General features: G+C 38.1%; 1 protein-coding gene across 1 annotated transcript in view; it reads left to right on the top strand.

Moving 5' to 3' along the window:
- The first annotated feature begins 4651 nt into the window (after window positions 1-4651).
- Window positions 4652-20752, top strand: part of LOC129762418 (sorting nexin-25) — a 35344-nt gene continuing 19243 nt past the window's right edge. Inside the window, exons 1-2 of the mRNA XM_055760651.1 lie at window positions 4652-5037; window positions 5126-6002. Of these exons, the coding sequence (XP_055616626.1) occupies window positions 4917-5037; window positions 5126-6002 (998 nt within the window). The 5' untranslated portion in view covers window positions 4652-4916. The remainder of the gene's footprint in view (window positions 5038-5125; window positions 6003-20752) is intronic.

Below are 20752 nucleotides of genomic sequence, written 5' to 3' on the forward strand. Positions count from 1 at the left end.
CCTGGCACGATAATGTGTGACGCTAACCGCCACCGGAGGACTGGACTAACCAAAATAAAAAAGTTTGTATATGCGGTAATCCTTGCTTCTTCAATTCAACCGAATATATCCACCCGGGACCGAATTCGACTGGACTTAATTTTTTGATTGGACACACGCAGTTTATTGTCACGACAATGCTTTGCGTATTAGCCTGGCAATAGGGCTCTTGCTACACATACATGCAGAGCATGTGTTGGGCACACATCGTTTGTATACATTCGTAGTTTCTATGCAGCAAAAGCGGATTCATTCTCAATCGGCGTTCTGGTAGATGATTTAAACATAGCTGCCGTCTTTCTACTAGCGCGAAATATTTCATAAAACTAACATGAACTTTGGGAAACAGATAGGCAAGTGTGAGACGCATATTACTTAATTTACTAGCGTCTATTTCGCGATGTTCATTGAGCGACTTTCCCACTAGGTTTGAATCGAAAAACTGGCAGGAAAGGATTATCAACATGTTCGGACCTAGACTAAAGTGGCCAGATGGTCAGAGGTCTAACGCGGAACACAAAAAACAAAACGTTATGTATATACGTTATGTGAGCATAAACCATAGTTTAGCGAGTCTAAACTGATCAGTATTATTTCTTTCTGAGTATCAGCACTCAGTTTTGATTTTTCTGTAATTTAGATTTTGTTTAAGCCCGGAAATCACACACTCAATCAAAGCATTTACACCTGGCAAGCACGATTCAAATTCTACAATTTTCTTCAAATTGCCGAATGGAATGCTCGCAAATTCCAATTCATTTTTCATCGATTTTAATGTTAACGTATGCATTCAAAAAAATTGACTAATTTCGGATGGGGATGAAAGATAATTTATAGGAACAAATTTTCTTTAAATCTCACGTTCATTAAGTCTACAGCAAAATGATTCAAGGATGTTGATTCGCAGCAGCAGCACTGTCAAGCAACTTGATGATTTTTTCATACTGCAAGCTCCACCCTACAGCGAAGAAGTTGGACACCCTGAGGCACTTTGTGTCCGCCAGATATAGCCGATCTGGTATTTACAATATCATCTCTTTGCCGCTCCTTAAGCCGGGAGATCGAAGCAACCGGCCAAACGGTGGAGAAGAATCTGGCCAAAATGGACATTTTTATGCAGAAGCGGCAGACGAGACTGGTCGTATCTAAGCAACAGGCAATCACCCAGAAGGAGTAGCTTGAGGTGCTGGCAAAAAACTTCTTTCCGGCGAAAGAAGTGAAAAACTTCTTTTCGTACTCATAATGAAAGACGAGACGTACTTGATGCTAGAATTCAACGAATGGCAGGGGACCGGGTACATTACGTTCCCCAGGTAAGCGATGATGTCGAATATATCATTCACATCAAGTTCTCGGAGAAGGTCCTTCTCTGACAGACGTGAAGCGAATGTCCAAACCGCTCTTCTTTCGAGTCATATGGTGAACGGGGAGATATCTAGTACGAAGTGCTTGCCGGAGTTGGGAAGGTGATGTGGTCTTTATGCCGAATCTGGGATTAGCCCATTATGCCACTGGAGATAAACATTGTCGCGAAGACCACCAAACTTCCCAACATTTCCTAGCTGTGTCCGATAGAAAACTTTTGGGCGAATGGCCAAAATAGAGAGACAGACGACCACCAAAGCTACGAAAAGGTAAAATAACACGCCGATATACATCTTTTCATCGGCCATGGTTCAGGTTCCGGCCAACTTCCGTAAGACCGCCCAGCGCTTCATTTACGATACTTCATCAAACAACCCTGTCTCTTCCTGTCGAGTATACACTAGTTCTTCCGGCTTAACATTAAGCCCTGACCGAGCTAGGGGACCAAAGATGAACTTTTCGTCTGACTCACGTTGGTCCCTGCGGATCAATAGGAGACTTTTATAAAAAAAATTTCCAATTTTGTTGCTGTCGCTTCCAGTTGACACTCATTAAACAAAAAGCCCAATGTCGGTGCGATGAAACCAGCTCAACGTATTAATCTTTGGATGCATTAAAAGCGCTCTTGAACAGTCTGCCAAATAAAAGTTTTTATTTGAGGTTTATCCATTTAAGAAGTTCAACATGATCAAATTGTGATATTGAAATATATTGATATCGCGGAACATTTTCGTTTCTTTTGTCAAATGCGGGACGTTTCGCGGGACGGAATCTTACGCGGGACATTTTGTTGAAATGCGGGACGTCTGGTCAGTTTAGTTATTATTCTATAATGCTGTGATAATTTAGAAATAACTGTTTAGTAGAATAATCCCTGAAACGTTTTTTTTGCTGTTAACTGCTGTCAAAACGTTTTTTTTTTCATTCACTCAGTTTCAATCTAGTTTCGCACTAGGTTCAACCCGAAAGCTGTTGGGTTCACACTTAGATGTTTCACGGGTTCGCACTCGGGTTCACCAATACAACTATACTGAACTGTCAAGTTTCGAGTATTGTTTTGTAAATCTAAAAATAAAGACTATGGAAATGCAAAACCTGATGCTTTTGCTTTTGTTTTATTTTGTTTCATTGGCTTTTGTTTTATTGGATTCGTAATCCAATTTGGATTCTGATTTTGAAGAGTATATTCGCGTAGACGGCATTAAGCTTCGTGTGCTTTCATTGGGAGGCGAAAATAATTATGGATTTTCAGGTGGAATAAACATGCTTTTAAAATAACAATCATGAATTATAATTTAGTTTTACGTATCGAATATATATTTTATGTGATGAAATAAGAGGTTATTTTCGAAATTGCTAAACATATTAACCGAAAACTGTGCCTGATGATGATTTTATATTATAACTAGCTGACCCGGCAAACTTCGCCCAATTTTTTTCCGTTATCACATCCACGTTTCCACATCCAATCGCAGAACTGTTCATTAATTGATCTTCTAATCTACCCTTTACAATTATTTTTTACTATAAAATTTCTGATATCAGATTATTTTCAGACACAATTCTCGTTCAAGATTTTTCAACCACTTGCAAATAAATTAAATAAATACTAATTTAATACACATAAATTAATTTTCATTCATAATTTTAATTTCAAAAACGTGTTCATTTTGCCTGAAAGTCAATTATTATTTTCGGCCCCCCTAAACTGGTAAACAAAGCCCTATGCCAACAACGCGAATATAACAGTTGAAAAGACAAAGGACAAATGAAACTGAACTGATGTCATAAAACGAAGAGCGAGAGGTGGTCAGTTCATTTGACTCTTGCAGCTCACACACTCTCTGCAATTCTTCAGCTCTTTTCCCATCTGCATCATTATCATAGTGAGCTGAAGAGCTGTTTGTTTTTTTCTGTGATCTGTTCCGTGTCAACTCACTTCAAAGAGTCGATTCTTCGGAACAGCTCACACTGAGAGGAAAATTTAGTAAATATGACGAATTTTTTGGTACATGCTACCAATTCTCTAGTCATTTTCTACCCTACTAATCATTGGTACATGTTACGAAAGAAAAATGGTAGGAAAAAATGTCAAACAAACTGCGATTTGGACCAACATTGGTTGAATATCACTGAAAATGTTGCTTCTCATTTGTGATGAATACCTATCAGGGATTATGAAAATATTATTTTTAATTCAAAAAATGTATTTGATTACATTTAACTCCACATACTTAGAATACATTATACTAATAACATATAACTTATTCTATAAACAGTATCAATTATTCTACAATATAAAAATTATCATTGTGAAACAGTACTTAATAACATCAATTATTCTATGAGCAGCGTACAAGGGGAAAATTACTATCGCAGCCTCAACCACATCAATTTCATATGCATTTCCAAAGTCTCGAGCACTCGAAAAAGTTTCCGTTCCTCTTCCTGCTGCATCGCTCTAATTTGCATTATTTAGGGACGGAGATAGCTGATTAACAAAGTGTCGATAGCACAGCGTTTCATCCGTATTTTGTTCTCTCGTGTCCCCATGAACAAAGGAAAAACATATGTTAATAATATTAAATATGTATACATGTAATGAAACATAACATCAACAAAATGCTCACCTCCGAATATCTATCTTCGTCTCCAAAAGAGAAATGGCAATTGCAAAGTGCGCGCTTCACAGATGTTAGGTATGACAACACAAACAAGGTTACTAATGGTATGAAGTAACATATACGAATCCTTGGTAAGAACGTTCATTGCGTCTGACACCACTTTTACGCAATTTTGGTAATATTTACAAAAAATATGTATATTTTACCAATGTTTTGGCTACTAAAGATTTGGTAGCTGCTTTTACTAAACTATTTCTCCAGTGCATGAGCGGATGGCACATCTCTACACCTCATTCGTGATCCCGAAAATGTTTTTTTATTACAGAGTCAGTTTGGAACTAATCCAGTTTCAAAAACAAATTCGCTATATGAAATGTATCATCGTGTTCAAAATAGTAAAGGTAGGTGCACTGATTTTTCAGCTACCAATCCAAATACACTTCGCGCACTGCCTCACCTTGGTTGGTATCATTGCTTCATGTTTATACATCAATTGACAGCCGGCATCTCTGTTTTTCGTCATTTTCTCTTTTCAAGTTATGTTCTGTTGGTAAACAGAATCATTTCTACCTTACACTACTACAAGCGCAAACCTTCGTCAAACGACAGCTGGGATGCTGGGGGCGTAAAAATATCAACATCAAAGAAAGGAAACATCCTCCCTACAATCTGTTGTAACATTATTGGATGTTTCTAGTGAAAAATTCTAATATTTAGTATTTCGAACAGGAAATTAAAAGAAATGTGTTGTTTGGAAAACGTACAGCTAGATAGAAATGTCCTGCCAATGGCTAAAAGTGTTTAGGAAATAGAAACTAAACCCATTACCATTGCGTATATTTTTCCATTGAGAAAAAAAAACTTGAAAAACTGGTCTACAAAACCACAATGAAATTGATATACTGGGTTGGAGTTGTCGGAACTGTTATTATTGCGGTTTCTCTGTACTGGCCAATATTTTTCTACATTTTCCTATTTGTGCTCTACTCGCTTATACTGGTGGCTTTGGGTAAGTGTTTCCACAGTGAAAAAAGTGATCGATAAAATCAATACTAAATCAAATTATTTTTGTTTAACGAATTCATCATCTTTTGTAGCTATTTTTGGAACCATTTATGTGCACTATAAACTAACGGCCAAAGAAACCACACCCGTTGTAAGGGATCTGCCCTCGAACGTTCTGTACAACGCAACCAGATCACAGTTATTTGACCCACCGTCGCCACCTAAAACTGCCGCCAACTTACCGATCATTTTTGGCCGAACGGTCGACAGTTTGCTGCAGCAAATCATCGGCAATGCGATGCGGGATGTGGTTGGTCCCGCACTCGGCGAAGTGGTTGCCAATCCGCGACGCATCGTGGATCTGCTCAAAGAGGACATATGGCTCGGCATTGAGAAGCTTCACGAGCGGGCCTCGCGTATTGATGCGCCAAAAATGATCGCCTGTGATTTTGTGATCAAGGCCACGGTTCATTTGGAAAAGATTAGAATTGCGCAGGCACGTGCCGCTGAATTGGGTACCGATCCTGTTTTCGGAACGTCATCCTACCTGACAACACCGGAGAAGGAGCTGGAGTTTCTGAAGAAAATCTGTGAGATTTTGATCATCTTCTTGCTTCCCCGGGGATATTCACTTTCGCCAATTAAGGACCTGCTGAGTGAGGTTATCTCATTTAAGGTACTTTTTCCGGTTATCAAATTGGTCACTTCGCCGGATTTCATAAACCAGCAGATTGTGGAATGTATCGAAACGAAGCTGGTGACGGTGGCGATCCACAGGCGTAGCTTTGAGTACGCCGCGAATTTCGAAGATTTTCTGAAGATAATAAACAGCAGTCAAACCACAAACGAATTGCATTCCATTAGAGGTAGCATTGTGAGTGATATAATGCAAGCCACAACGGTACAGAATCTACAGAGGACAAGGGGTTTTGATAGCGATTTCAGCGTGAACAAGATGAGCAGCAGTGGGTGAGTTAATGTTTATTTGAGTGAAGTCGCGCGGGAATACTTTCGACACTTGGGTTTCAATAATGTTTAATAGAAATACTTTTGAGTCTACATTATATTAAAATATTACGGTAAATTATGTTGGTTTGTCTAGTCGAAAATATCATCTTGGTTTGTCCACTTTTTTCAATGCATTAGCGGTCCGGTCTCTTATTTTTATAAGCCTCCCGCATAGGCATTGAAATAGCTTTGCTTTATATAGATTCACGCATTTTTTTTCTTATCTTTGATGTTTGTTTTTTATTCCAAATGTCACTATGTCTCTTTTCTTCAACTCTTTCTCTGTTTCCAATTTTTGCTCTTAGTTGTTTTTTTTTCACCTGAGTTTCTTCAAACTGCGATTACAACATAGCTAATCTTGCTGCAGACTCTATTGCGATCCTTATCTGCTATAAGTCGTTTTAACTGTTTTCACCTGTAGCATCAATTCCAAGCTGCAGTAATTCATGTATTTAAAATTAAAATATCTTCATCTTAAACGGAATAACAAATTTGGCATCTTTTCTCTAGAAAAAAGTACAAAGAATCATAGCCGCCTTTAAGAATAATTCAGAAATAATTCACAATTGTCTTCAGATTGATATATCATTTGTCTTGTTTCGTGTTATGTTTTCTGCAACTCGTAACGCTGCAACGCAATTGCAAGAGAATCTGATAAAATAAATACTATTTTTGGCATTTTCTTTTGAAGAAAAGTCTCATTAATGATACTAACTGTCTCTTTGGTCTCAACACCTCGAAAACGACAAAAACCGGAATTTTTCAATGATTTCGCCTAAGTTGCCTAAAACATTTGCAGTTCTGTTCAGTATAAAGCAGAAGTGTTTGAAAATTTTCATGCGAAGTACTGGTAGTAAGGGAACATCACTGAAACTTGGAAAAATGGAAATATACGTTCCAATCATTTCTGGTCGGATTTTTAAAAAGTTCACAAACAATACGCTAGAGTACAGTAAACTTTCAATATGACCGTAGGTAGGTTTAGCAAGTTGATATACCAGTTTTCACACACCCAGAAAAATCCTTGGTAAAAAGAAGTTACCAAATATTTGGTAATGCAAACATTAGTAGAATGTACATATTTTCTGTACATATTACCAACCGTATGAAAAATGAATGTCAGATGCAATACACATCCCTACCAACGATTGATACATTTTACTATACGGTGTTGGTAAGTTTAACGATTGTCATTCCTGGCAACCGCGATTCCTGGCACTCTCAACGCAGAATCAGAAGGGTAAATCTTACTGGGATCTTTCAAGCGATCTACACGGCAGGTGTTGTGCTGCCAAAACTAGTCGCTTCTCGTCGCCACTGCTGGTTGTCGCCACGAAAGCTGGTTGAGGTAAATTCGGTTTGGCTTGAGAGATTTTTCGCAGATTAGCTTATTGATCAAATAGCTGCAGGTTAAATTTTCCCATCTCTTATGGCGGGTTTACATTAGGGAGATCTATAGCTATAGATGGATTTATTCACCTGAAAATAGGTGTAAACGGGTGAGAATAAATATGATAAACTTATTCGAGGTATATATAACATGAATAAATTCAGCATATGTAAACGCTTGGGAATTTCTCACTGGTGAGAAATCACTAAAGTTGGATGCAGTTCTACTTCAGGTGAATAAATTCACCGAAAATATGAATATATTCATTATAGAAGTTCACGCTAGTGTAAACGGTTGATGCGATTTCTATAAATCTCATCATATTTCTTCACATGAATATATCACTAGTCTAAACCCACCCTTACGGAACATGACGATGCAGAGAAAAATCAAACTGCATAAACTGTCGGATGATACGAAAACGCCTGGTTTCCGCAAAATACGGAAAGCGGATTTGAAAGAGACCCATCTATGCTGGAGAATAATTTCCCTCACTGGTTCTTGCCCCAGGATGGTATCATCGATTGCTTCGTGGGGGAGTAGCGATTTTTTGACGTAGAACTACGTCTTTCATTAAGGGTGCCAAATCAGAAAACAGGTCACGTTTTTATGAAATAAAGTTAACGTTCATAACTATTTTTGCCGCGAACGGATTTTGGCGATTCACATACTAAACGAATCGGAAATTCAGTAAGATTTGTTTAATATGCTATACATTAGAATCCCCTGGTTTGTAAATGGTTAAAATTCATGAAAACATGAGGCGTTTCCATTTGCCCATACATTTGTTCTGTCCATTTGTGTGCTTTCCCGAAGAGACCTGTCAATAACGAACAACTTATCGACGATCAACGAAGGGGAAATCGTAGGATTCAAAGTCCCCATGAACAAAGGAAAAGTAAAAGAATGAAGGGGAATACTTGCCTAGAGTATGAACAGTGGATCTCGCTGAGGCAAACTTCCATTCGGCATCGGACTGTTGAGCAATCCAGTTCACTTTGCTTTCGCTGCGCTTCGATCTAAGATTGGATCCCACCAGTGGTAATCCAACTTGGATATCGTCGTTTGGTTTTTCTGTTCGTTTTTCGCGTTATTCGTATCGTGTGTTATTCTTTCCGTGTCATAAATTGGACGCTTCGCGTAGTGTATGATGAGCAAGAAGAAGAGGAAGGCAGGCTCGAGCCCTGCAAAAACAGGAAGTGGGTTATATCTATGGTATAACCGCAAGGGTGACGCAGGACTATCGTTGATTTAGAGATCATTTGTATGAAGTTGAATCTGAATTCATTCTGAATGAATGAATATTTGGAGAACTTCGAAAACGAGAGCGTTACGTTGGAGGCACAAGGTTTTATGCATCCAATATTGGATACGGAAATATCCTACTGATGGGGAAGAATAATCTTCAGAAGCTATCCTGTTGATATCGATTGATTGAAAAATCACAAAACCTAATGTATTTGGTCACAGTGTTACATGGATAGAAAACATTAAAATAAACTCTTTCATATGAATTTAATTTTAAATTCCCAGAGGAACTGGCAGATTATTTTCAGTAACGATTAGATATTTTCACATTTTCCTCGATACTGGAAGCCCACCAGTGGTTAATGCTAACTCGATAACCATCTGTTAATAGCACTTGATTGAAACATATTTGGTCACAGTGTTACATGGATAGAAAACATTCAAATAAACTCTTTCACATGAATGTATTTTTAAATTCCTAGAGGAACTGGCAGATTATTTTCCGGATCTTTCTCGATCCAAACGGAAAGAATTCCGTGCGTGTATGTGTGTGTGTAGCGGCTGCTTCGAGATCTTCCCGGGGAACCGTTTGTAGCATCACTCCTCCTGATGGATTCCCTTCTAGCCTAAGGTGCACAAACAGGCTCTTGGTGACACCGTTCATCCGCGCTTTCATGATAAATGAAGAGCTTCACCACAACCGCGACAACATGCTCCAATCGCTGTTCAATTAAAACTGAGTGGATTTCCGTGCGGCGCTCGCTTATATACCGATTGGTGATTTCAATAGCCTATTTTGAAAGCAAATTTAAGACTATTGAAACAAGTTTTTGGATCAGAAAGTAACAAGTATAGAACGCGTAGACATTTTATCTTTCGAATGGAGTGTTTATCATACCATTTCGTTCAGTTGTTTAGGAGCTATTAACACTCAAAATCTCGGTCTCCGGCGTAACGCTTTCGTTTTCGAAACTTTGATTTTACACCCCGGTATAGAAATGAAAGACGTAGTCCTACGTCAAAAACGAACACAATGCCAGGGGCAATAATATTTCGAGGCAAGCGTCATCCAATGATGCACGCAATGTTGGTGCAATGAAAAGCGCTCGCACTGAACCGAGCCTTCGCGAGTGTGACACCGCATCGCACAACAGCGAAGTAGGCGATTTCGGCGCGTCGGTCGAAAATGTAAACGCCGTTACCCAGGCAGCAACCAAAATCAAGCTCCTCCCGCTGGTGGTGAAGGCGGTCGCTCTTGACAAACTCATCAGCGAATTCGCATCGATGGGTGTTACAGCAGAGTACAAGCTGTGTGGCATAATTCAGTCTTTTTCCAAGCAGTTAACATTGTTTGTTTTCCGTCATCATAAGGTTGTGCGTCAAAAAAAAATTTGGGGAATACCAAGCATCTTGAATGTTATAAGTTATTTGGGTTCGCGTGCCAGTTGCAAAACTGCCTTCAACTAGGATTGCATTAGCGCTATGAAGCATTGCTACTGTTTTCGAGGTTGTTATTAACAAAAAGATTTTATTTCGCTTGTTTAGTCACCGAGAAAGTAAATGTCGTTCTGGAATTTTGTATGTGGTTTCGCTTGTCAGTAGCAAAACTTCCTCCACTAAGGGTGATAGCTGCGCTTCTCTCGAGCATGAGAAAGAAATACAACTTTTTTCGAGGCCAGTAATATTAACAGAAACATTTCTTTTGAGAACAGCGCAAAATGATGAGAAGTGATTTATATTCCTAGTAGTTTCAAGCCACCAATGTATGGCTCTGTATGCATGCTATGGCGAACGCTTGTTTGACGCTTGGTTTACGTTGTACGAACGATGCCTAGAGGTGCGATTCCTTTAAGGCAATACTAAATAACATGTAGCATGATATTTGATACTTGCAAGTGTTATAATTGTTGTTGTTTCCATGCGGTGCCAAAGATATATTGATGTAGTTATGAGATGTGGAATAATGGTGCTGGTGCAACATGTATATAATCGAGTCTAGCCGAGTCTATGTCAATTGCGAAAAAGGCCAAAAAAGAAAAGCGTTCGAGGTGAATTTTCATTGCATTGACATGAAATAAATTGCGACTCACGATCAGCTAGTGTATTGTTTTGCGAAGGCAAGAATGAATCATCAATCAATTATCGTCAACAAATTCTACAATGAAAAAACCATTTCAGAGATTATTCTACTAAGCAGTTGTTTCTAAAATTTCACAGCATTATAGAATAATATCCGAAGGTATGAATAAGCGACTTATAAAGAATAACAGCGTAGTTCTACGTCAACAATACGTTCGTATCTTGGACACAACCTCCTATAATTTTTTCATCAAGCGTTATAACCTAAGTGGTGCGGACTCAATCTACTTCATTTTCAAGCAAATTCATGCATGTTTTCAAGCGATTTCTTGCAATAAATTCTCAGACCACCAGAGATGCCAGATTTACAAATATTGTGTGGTTCGATGGTGGACTGTATATGGTTGGGGAGGAGGCAAAGATGCTCGTGACCTTTCCTCGGTTTAACTGGACAGCTGGTGATGCCTCACGCATGCGACAATCACAATCGCCGGGAAGAAGCTGGCTGAAAAGCTGCGTGCTGCGAAACTTTCCACTCGCTGATCTACGCTGACGACCACTCGTTGAATCAGCTGCTAGATAGATACTCTCAAACACTGTGAAATTCAATACACGGAATGTTGTCTTTTATAATACACTTTATTTACATTGCCCTAACTTAATCTAAAATTATACTAACTTATTCTAGACTAAAAGAGAAACACTTGTAAAAAAACTGTTCAAGCTGAAGACACTTTGGCACTGTAAGATAAAATTTGATGTGAGAGCGTCTCACTGGCTGAAACGCATAGTTTTATTCAACGGTAATGCTGCAATAGCGATGGACAGCATTTTTATCTCTTGTGTTGTTGCCGTTATTGCGCTATGTAATGCACGTGCGCTGCTGGAAGGGGAATCAAAGAAAAGGGGCGTTTGTTCCTTATGAACATGTACAGACATGTTTTCTCTTGCGCCTTCTCTTTTCTTCAGTCGTGAGACTGAACAAATATGTTTGTAAATTTACAGATATTTCTGTAAAACACTTTCTATTTTTGTTTTAGACTTTTTGGATATAACAATATTTCACAGGTTTTTGAAAAATAAGAGGTTCTATCCATCACATCAAAGATATTTGACTCACCATATGACATTTTTCCATAGTTTTAATACAGAAAAGTTATTATATTTAGTTTATATCAATACACATGACGTTTGACCAGCGATACTCAACCAGCGGCCCGGCAGTCTTTCTGATTGGCCCATCTGGTGTGTATAAAGTTTGGAACTCATACACATAAGTACTTTTGCCCTGACATCATTGCAGACGAAAGAGAGCATACGGTTATACACAATTAATGAAAAATTGCATTCTATGCAGTTAAGGAAAAATCTTGAACGAAAATTGTCTCTGATAATTATTTTCTGTTCTAGATAAGATTGTTTTGCTGAAATGCAAGGAGATTTATTGAAAATAGTTAAGTTAGGGTCAGGACTATGTCTTCTAAGTATTTGAACAAAATCGAATAAAAATTTTCATTCTATTTTCAACAATTTACATTCGCTTTCGGGTCTGCTTATGACGAAATATGGGTTACTATTCGATATTGTTACCACAGACATGGTTCATGGCCGTGTGGTGATCTAAAACTTGTATAGCCTTGCATGGCGGATGGTATACACATTTTCTTATAAATTTCATCAACGACAAGACCGCAAGCCTTGGTGGATGTCCAATATATCAACGAAGAAATAATGAATTTTATAAAAATTAACAACGCGTATGTATGTGTATGTATGTATATGTAGATCGTTGAAACATTTAAACACACTTACAACACATAAGTTATTAAGTGGTCCGAAAAATCGATTTTTCCACTTTTTCCCAAAAATGACAAACGAAAATTAATAACTTTTGAATCACTGAACCGATTTAGATGATCGACGTATAAAATTGAAACTAATGACCTAGCCTTTTATTAAAAAACAGGAAGTGGGTTATATCTATGGTATAACCGCAAGGGTGACGTAGGACTATCGTTGATTTAGAGATCATTTGTATGAAGTTGAATCTGAATTCATTCTGAATGAATGAATATTTGGAGAACTTCGAAAACGAGAGCGTTACGTTGGAGGCACAAGGTTTTATGCATCCAATATTGGATACGGAAATATCCTACTGATGAGGAAGAATAATCTTCAGAAGCTATCCTGTTGATTGCGATTGATTGAAAAATCACAAAACCTAATGTATTTGGTCACAGTGTTACATGGATAGAAAACATTAAAATAAACTCTTTCATATGAACGTAATTTTAAATTCCCAGAGGAACTGGCAGATTATTTTCAGTAACGATTAGATATTTCCACATTTTCCTCGATACTGGAAGCCCACCAGTGGTTAATGCTAACTCGATAACCATCTGTTAATAGCACTTGATTGAAACATATTTGGTCACAGTGTTACATGGATAGAAAACATTCAAATAAACACTTTCACATGAATGTATTTTTAAATTCCTAGAGGAACTGGCAGATTATTTTCCGGATCATTCTCGATCCAAACGGAAAGAATTCCGTGCGTGTATGTGTGTGTGTGTAGCGGCTGCTTCGAGATCTTCCCGGGGAACCGTTTGTAGCATCACTCTCCTCCTGATGGATTCCCTTCTGGCCTAAGGTGCACAAACAGGCTCTTGGTGACACCGTTCATCCGCGCTTTCATGATAAATGAAGAGCTTCACCACAACAGCGACAACATGCTCCAATCGCTGTTCAATTAGAACTGAGTGGATTTCCGAGCGGCGCTCGCTTATATACCGATTGGTGATTTCAATAGCCTATTTTGAAAGCAAATTTAAGACTATTGAAACAAGATTTTGGATCAGAAAGTAACAAGTATAGAACGCGTAGACATTTCATCTTTCGAATGAAGTGTTTATCATACCATTTCGTTCAGTTGTTTAGGAGCTATTAACACTCAAAATCTCGGTCTCCGGCGTAACGCTTTCGTTTTCGAAACTTTGATTTTACACCCCGGTATAGAAATGAAAGACGTAGTCCTACGTCAAAATATTTAACTTGCGAAAAGAATAATTATATTTTAGTATTTATCGATTTTAGTCGTTTTTTATTTTTTATGACTTTGGCGCTATATTTTTTTATATTTTTTCTTGAAAGCTGAGGATTTTTTACATAACATATCTCGATATCAGAGATGCTATTTTTCCGTTTTTTAGATATGATTTTTCAAAGTTAACCGGTGGTTCAAAAAATCATTTTTCCCCCTTTGTCCAAAAATAACTTTCTGCAAAAAATCATAACATTTGATTAATTTGAATACACCGATTTAGATGATCGATATATTAAATTGAAGCCAATAAGCCAAGCCAATAATATCACATCTGCGGGAAGATTGGATTCTAGTAGCATAGGTCTAGTTTAGTCACATATGAATATGTTAAATGTTAAATTTACAAAATTATAACTTAAAAACGATAATTATAGCATCTTTGATATCGAGATATGTTAGGTAAATAATCCTCAGCTTTCCATAAAAAATATAAAAATATATAGCGCTCCTATCTTTAACCGAGAAAACAATGAAAAACTAACTCAATCAATAATTACAAAAGCAAAAATTCAATTTTTTCGCAAAGGAATATTTTTTCAAAGAAAAATTACTCGTAAGCTTCAATTGATTATACCGATGATATGAATCGGTCCAATAGTTCAAAAGTTATGACTTTTTGTAGCGGGAAAAATGGGGAAAATTGTTTTTCGAACCATCGATTAGTTTTGAAAAATCATATTTCAAAAACAAAAAAATAGCATATCTGATATCAAGATATTTTATGAAAAAAATTCTAAGCTTTCAAGAAAAAAAAAATTAAAAAATATGGTGCCCCCTAGTCCAAAACCATGAAAACATTAAAAAACGACTACAATCAATAATTACGAAAATAGGATCCATATTATCTGCAAGTTCAATATTTCTCAATTAAAACTCATTGGCTTCAATTTTATGTGTCGATCATCTAAATCGGTTAGGTGGTTCGAAAGTTATATATTTTTGAAAAAAGTCATTTTGGGAAAAAGTGGAAAAAATGATTTTTTGGATCACCCTAAAATGGAAATGGGCACCCTAATGAAAAATAAAAAAGATACGAGACTAATGTTTTGCGATAAAGAACAAAATTACAACTTTTGACGAAGATCTGAGAACTACTATATTGGTTTGGCGCGATGTACAAAGTATTAATGAATATGTGAAAATTAACGTTAAAAGACATTTATATAGATCTGCAAACTTTTACAGACTTTTCCCCATTTTTAACAGACATTCACATGTTTTTACAGACTTTTTTTAAAAATTATCTGGCATCTCTTCCTTCCACTTTTTATCGAATATTTTCAAATCGCAGGAGTAAACATTTACGTGACTCTGACTTCGTTTGTTTTTATTTCGTTCGGAAAAACGTTATGTCAAAGAGAGGGGACATTAGAAATGCGTTTCTCAGTGAAAGGCTTAGATGCTCTTTCAGAGATGCAATGGTTAATTGAACAATTGACGGAAAAATGTAGTTCCTTCATTTTATAATTTTAATTATTTTTGCCCTTGACAACAATACCTCTTTTATAGTGTTGATTATCATAAGAAAAATAACACTCCTGATCGTTGGATCTCTTTTGACATTTCAATTGGATCTTTTTTGACAGCCGTTTTGATTCAGTCCGCACTACCTAGGTTATAACCAATGGCAACGATGGCCGATCAAGACCGTACTAATCAAAGTGATTCAACCCATGTGTCAAACATGGTAGTCCACCACCGCGGGTTTTGCAATGGTAGCATCCTTCGAACAGACTCATTATTCATATCTTCCTCAGTCACATCCAGTTTTGCAACAACAGTACCAATATCATCACCACCAACCAACCTAAATTGGCAGCTTCAACGGAGCGGGAAAAAACACGTCAAACCTTCCCGAAATCATCGGTTTTTCATCAATAAGTAGACAGTAGTAAACCTTGACAAAGGAATACTAAAATACCGACATTATGAAAATGAAGTAGATTATTGTAAGCGGACGGCCATTTTTGTTAAAAATGAGTCATTTTTTATGAAAAATCGCTGTTTATAATCTCATAAAAAAATCGAAAAATGAGATATCGAAAAACGGCTATGTCCATTTTTACATGGTGATAAAATGTAAAAATGGATTCGGATGATTTCAAAGTTCACCCCTCTGAACTTTAGACAAGAATTCATTACAGTAGCGGATAGTGCACGGTGATCTGGCCGATTACCTACGTGCCAATCACCGATAGTTGTACTGTTACTTTCCATCGCTCAGCCACGCCATCGTCGGCGATTGTCTTCAAAAACACCGCTTCGGCGATGGGAGAGTGGCAGATGTTTCCTGTGGGGGCTCATTAAAAAAACAATGTTCGAAAAGGGACTTTAAATTTTGGTATAACAAAAACATTGGTGTCAACGGCGACCAATTAATACTAATAGTTGAGGGAAAGCTTCTCTCAGTGTTTACGACCGCACCGTTCTCGTGCACATTTTGTCATCGCAGCAATCACTGCTCACTGCATTTTTGACGTAGGACTACGTCTAACCGGAAGAAATAGGGGGTGAAATGGAAATCTAGGCACTGAACAAGTAGGAAAAAATGCAAGATTTGGAACGCTTATAACTCGAGCATTTCTCAATAGATCGCAAAGGTTTTTGCATCAATTGATAGGAAATATATCTACGCATCTATCATAACGAATAACATTTAATTTTTCTTGAGATAAATAATTGAATAATTGTGAAATATCAAGCATTGTTAAAATGCACTATGTGCCCATTTTTGATTGGTCCATTTTGTGCTCCTCAAATCGTACCGACCAAAACGGGCAACCAGAGCAGCAGCGAAATAGAATGAAGCACGATTGGAAAGGAAAAAGAAAAAAATGAACGAAACATTGGTCGCAGTCTCACACATGCGTAATTCTCGAGCCAGCCAGACAGCTTAAAAATCCCCGCTCCGCTGCCGTAACGATCATTCTTTGTGTGGACACCGACTGGACAACATCGTTGCTGGACGAGCTGGACGGCGAGGGATCGAGTGCCTTTCTCAAGGCAAGAGGGCGGAGGTGGTAGCGCTGGAGTAGAATAGAGTAGAGTTTTCAAAGGGCCTTTCTCAAGGCTAGAGACGAATGAACTGTAAAAGTTTAAAGTCTCTATAATACAATACCTTCCTTCCTTCCGTAACGATCATTCTCATTCAAACCGTACACCACATCGGTTCGCATCACAACACATCAACAAACCAACCCAAGCAACCATGTCTGGACATGGTAAAGGAGGAAACGTGAAGGGGAAGGCAAAATACCGCTCGTATCGTGTTGATCTGGAGTTCTCCGCAAAGGTAGCTAGGCCGAGCGCGTTAGTACCAGTGCACCAGTCCACCTAGCCGGCGTTATATAGTTTCGGCCGCCGAAGTGATCGAGTTGGCTGGTAAAGCAGCTCGCGACGATAAGAAAAACCGCATTCAGAACAGAACACATCAAGACAACAACAGGCAGTTGCAGCGAGTGGCGAGTGGCAAACGCAATCGCAAAACGGCATCAGGTAGCAGAAGAAAAAAAGTTTGTTGTTTATACAAACTGCTTTGGAGACAAATCCAGAACAAGGCGGCATCGAGGGCGTTCGAAATGGTTTTTTTTTTAAACCAAGATTTCTAAGTTTTCTAAATTGGAACCATTCCATAAAACAAGGCGCTTTTCAGGGCCATTAAACCTTCCAAAAAAGAGTTTAGGAAATACAGTTCAATGCTTTCTAAAAAATATCCAAAATAATAATAAAACACAAATTGATTTTTTCATAATTTGCTCGCCAAGATATGATGAGTATGTGAATTTGGCAGTTGTTCTGAGCTTATTGATTTTCACCAATTCTTAAATTGCTTCTAGATTGAAAGTACAGTAATTTACACTTATCTCGACATTTAGCTAATTGGACGGACCTGTAATGCGACATATTTAGTTGGACATTTTTGTAAACATAGAGTTCGGGGTCCAAACTATGACCCCACATGGAAAGTCGACACTGTACCACTGCCATCGCAAATGTTCAATTGCAGGTTAAAATTACCTCCAATCCGATACTGAGTGGTGGTAATGCGACGTGCCATTGAATGTAATTTACTGTAAAATATGTCACAAGCTGGATGGGAAGAAATTTTCCAACTGTGAAAGCTGTGGCGAGTGGCAAATGCAATCGCTAAACAGAAAGTTTTAGCCGAACAAGATGGGGATATCGAGTGATAACAAAACAATAAACTCTTTAGATTGAAGATAATTTTGTGATCCTGAAAAGGACCCTTTTTAGCCTGCATGTGAATCCAACGATCCAATGTATTTTTTTGCCATCGCTACCTTTTAACGCTCATTCGTTCGTCTCGTTGGACTCGCCCCTCTGGCTGAGTCTGCCGATTTGTCTCTATCCTGTGAGTGTGTACCGCTAGAGTATAAAACACGCGGACCCCAAAAAAATATCTTATTTTCTTTCAAACCGTAAACCCGTGTGGTTGTACGGCATCGGCATCGTGGACGTAACAAAGGAGGACAAGTTAAGGGAAAGGCAAAGTCTCACTCGAACCGTGCAGGTCTCCAGTTCCCTGTTGGTCGCATTCACTGATTGCTCCGCAAGGGTAACTAGGCCGAACGAATTGGTGCCGGAGCACCAGTATACCTAACAGCGATTATAGAGTTTCGGCCGTCGGAGTGCTCGAGTTGGCTTGCAAAGCTGCTCACGACAATCAGAAACCCCGCATCAAGAACAGAGCAGCTTCGGTTCCGCGCTCATCAAGGCAACAATTAGTTTCAGTGAGTGGCAAAGTATTTCTCCGGCACGTCGCATTAAATGTAATTTACTGAACAATATGTCACAAGCTGGATGGGAAGAAATTTTCCAACTGTGAAAGCTGTGGCGAGTGGCAAACGTAATAGCTAAACAGGAAGGTTTAACCGAACAAGATGGGAATATCGAGTGATAACAAAAACACAACACCAAAGGTTCTTTTCAGAACCATCAACATATTCATAAAGAGTAAACAGTAAACTAATCCATTTTTCAGGTAGATAGGTAGGTATTCACGTAGGAGAATAAAATAAAACAATATATTTAAAATATATATTTAACAAAAGCTGTCCCCTTTGTATAGTCCTACGTCACTCCGGTTATGTCCCCGACATTACCCACCCGTCTTTTTTTTGTTTATTCACACCGCGCTTTTGGACACGAATTTTTTATAGTGAGATTATAGTTAGACTAATTCAATGCACATGGGTCAAATTGGGTATTCAAATGATTCCAAACATATGAATAAAATTTCCTTTTTCATGATTTACAGTAGTTTTATAGGATATTAGCTGACCCGACAAACTTCGTTCCGCCCAAAAAATATTTTTTGTTTTCACATCCACGTTTTCTTACTAAGCGCTCTTGGGCCCAATCGCAGAACTGTTTATGATTGACCTTCTAATCTATCCTTTACAATTATTGTTTACTATAAAATTCCAGTACTTCTTTCAAAACTCGTCATTATAATATCAGATTATTTTCAGACACAATTCTCGTGCAAGGTTTTTCATCCACTTGCAAATAACATGTTTCTCCGTTACATGGAATAAATGTTCGATACAGAAAATATGATAGAATAAAGATAGCCCTAAATCGGACAATTCCTCTCTCAAGTTTTGCTCTTATCAATGCATTAAGCGATCCATTTTTATTTATATAGATAGAAGATATAGAAATGCATTTTATCACATTAAAATCCATTTCCACTTTCTAACGAAGATCGATTTCGTTACCGCAAACATCAAATGGACCAACAACGCTTCTCAACATGTAATTGTAGAACAGAGGCGAATTACATTTTTCGAATCTTCCAATTTTCCTTCAAAGCTTTCTGAAAATTTTCAATTGTCATGTTTGGTTGGAATATGTGTATTATTTTTATGGAACCCCCTATTCATTCCAGAGGAGGGAGGGGTGTCATACCATCATAGAAACATTTCTCGTACCCAAAAGCCCTCGCATCCCAAATGTGGCTCCATTTGCTTTATTAGTTCTCGAGTTATGCAGAATTTTGTCTTTCATTTGTATGGCAACCTCCCCTTAGAGAGAGGGGAAGCGTCGAACCACCATAGAAACGTTTATCGATCCCTTAAACCTCTATATGCCAAGTTTGATTCCATTTGCTTGATCAGTTCTTGAGTTATGCAGAAATTTGTATTTTATTTCTATGGCAGCCAATCAAATTGTTATAATAATGGATCGTTTTGACGTAGGACTACGTCTTTCATTTCTGTACCGGAGTGTAAAATCAAAGTTTAGAAAATGAAAGCGTTACGCCGGAGACCGAGATTTTGAGCGTTAATAGCTCCTAAACAACTGAACGGAATGGTATGATAAACAATTCATTCGAAAGATAAAATGTCTACGCGTTATATACTTGTTACTTTTTGATCCAAAAACTTGTTGCAATAGCCTTAAAATTGCTTTCAAAACAGGCTATTGTTATTACCAATCGGTATATAAGCGAGGGCCGCTCGGAAATCCACTCAGTTATAATTGAATAGCGATTGGAGCATGTATGCGCGCGCAACAGAAAATGTTTCGCATCGTAAAAATCATATAATTTTCAATCGATCATGGCTCAGTCGCTGAAAGTTTCAAACTCAGAGAATTCATTCGCCTCTGGTTTCCCATCCAAATTGCCATCGTAAACCACACCTTCTCTCGGTTCAATCATGGACAAAAAGCATACTTAAGCGATATTCTGGTGGTGCAACGCATTCATTTTCCGTGTGGACACCGACTGGACAACATCTTTGCTGGGCGAGTTGGACGGCGAGGCCTGAAACGCATTCAGTTTGTTTCGAATTGTGAGGGAGCGCAGAAAAGCCGATCCATCAGGAGGAGAAGAGAAGGCGACCAAGAGAGTATCAGCCTCGA

The sequence above is a fragment of the Toxorhynchites rutilus genome, chromosome 1 (genome assembly GCF_029784135.1).
Source record: "Toxorhynchites rutilus septentrionalis strain SRP chromosome 1, ASM2978413v1, whole genome shotgun sequence".
Taxonomy (NCBI): Eukaryota; Metazoa; Arthropoda; class Insecta; order Diptera; family Culicidae; genus Toxorhynchites; species Toxorhynchites rutilus.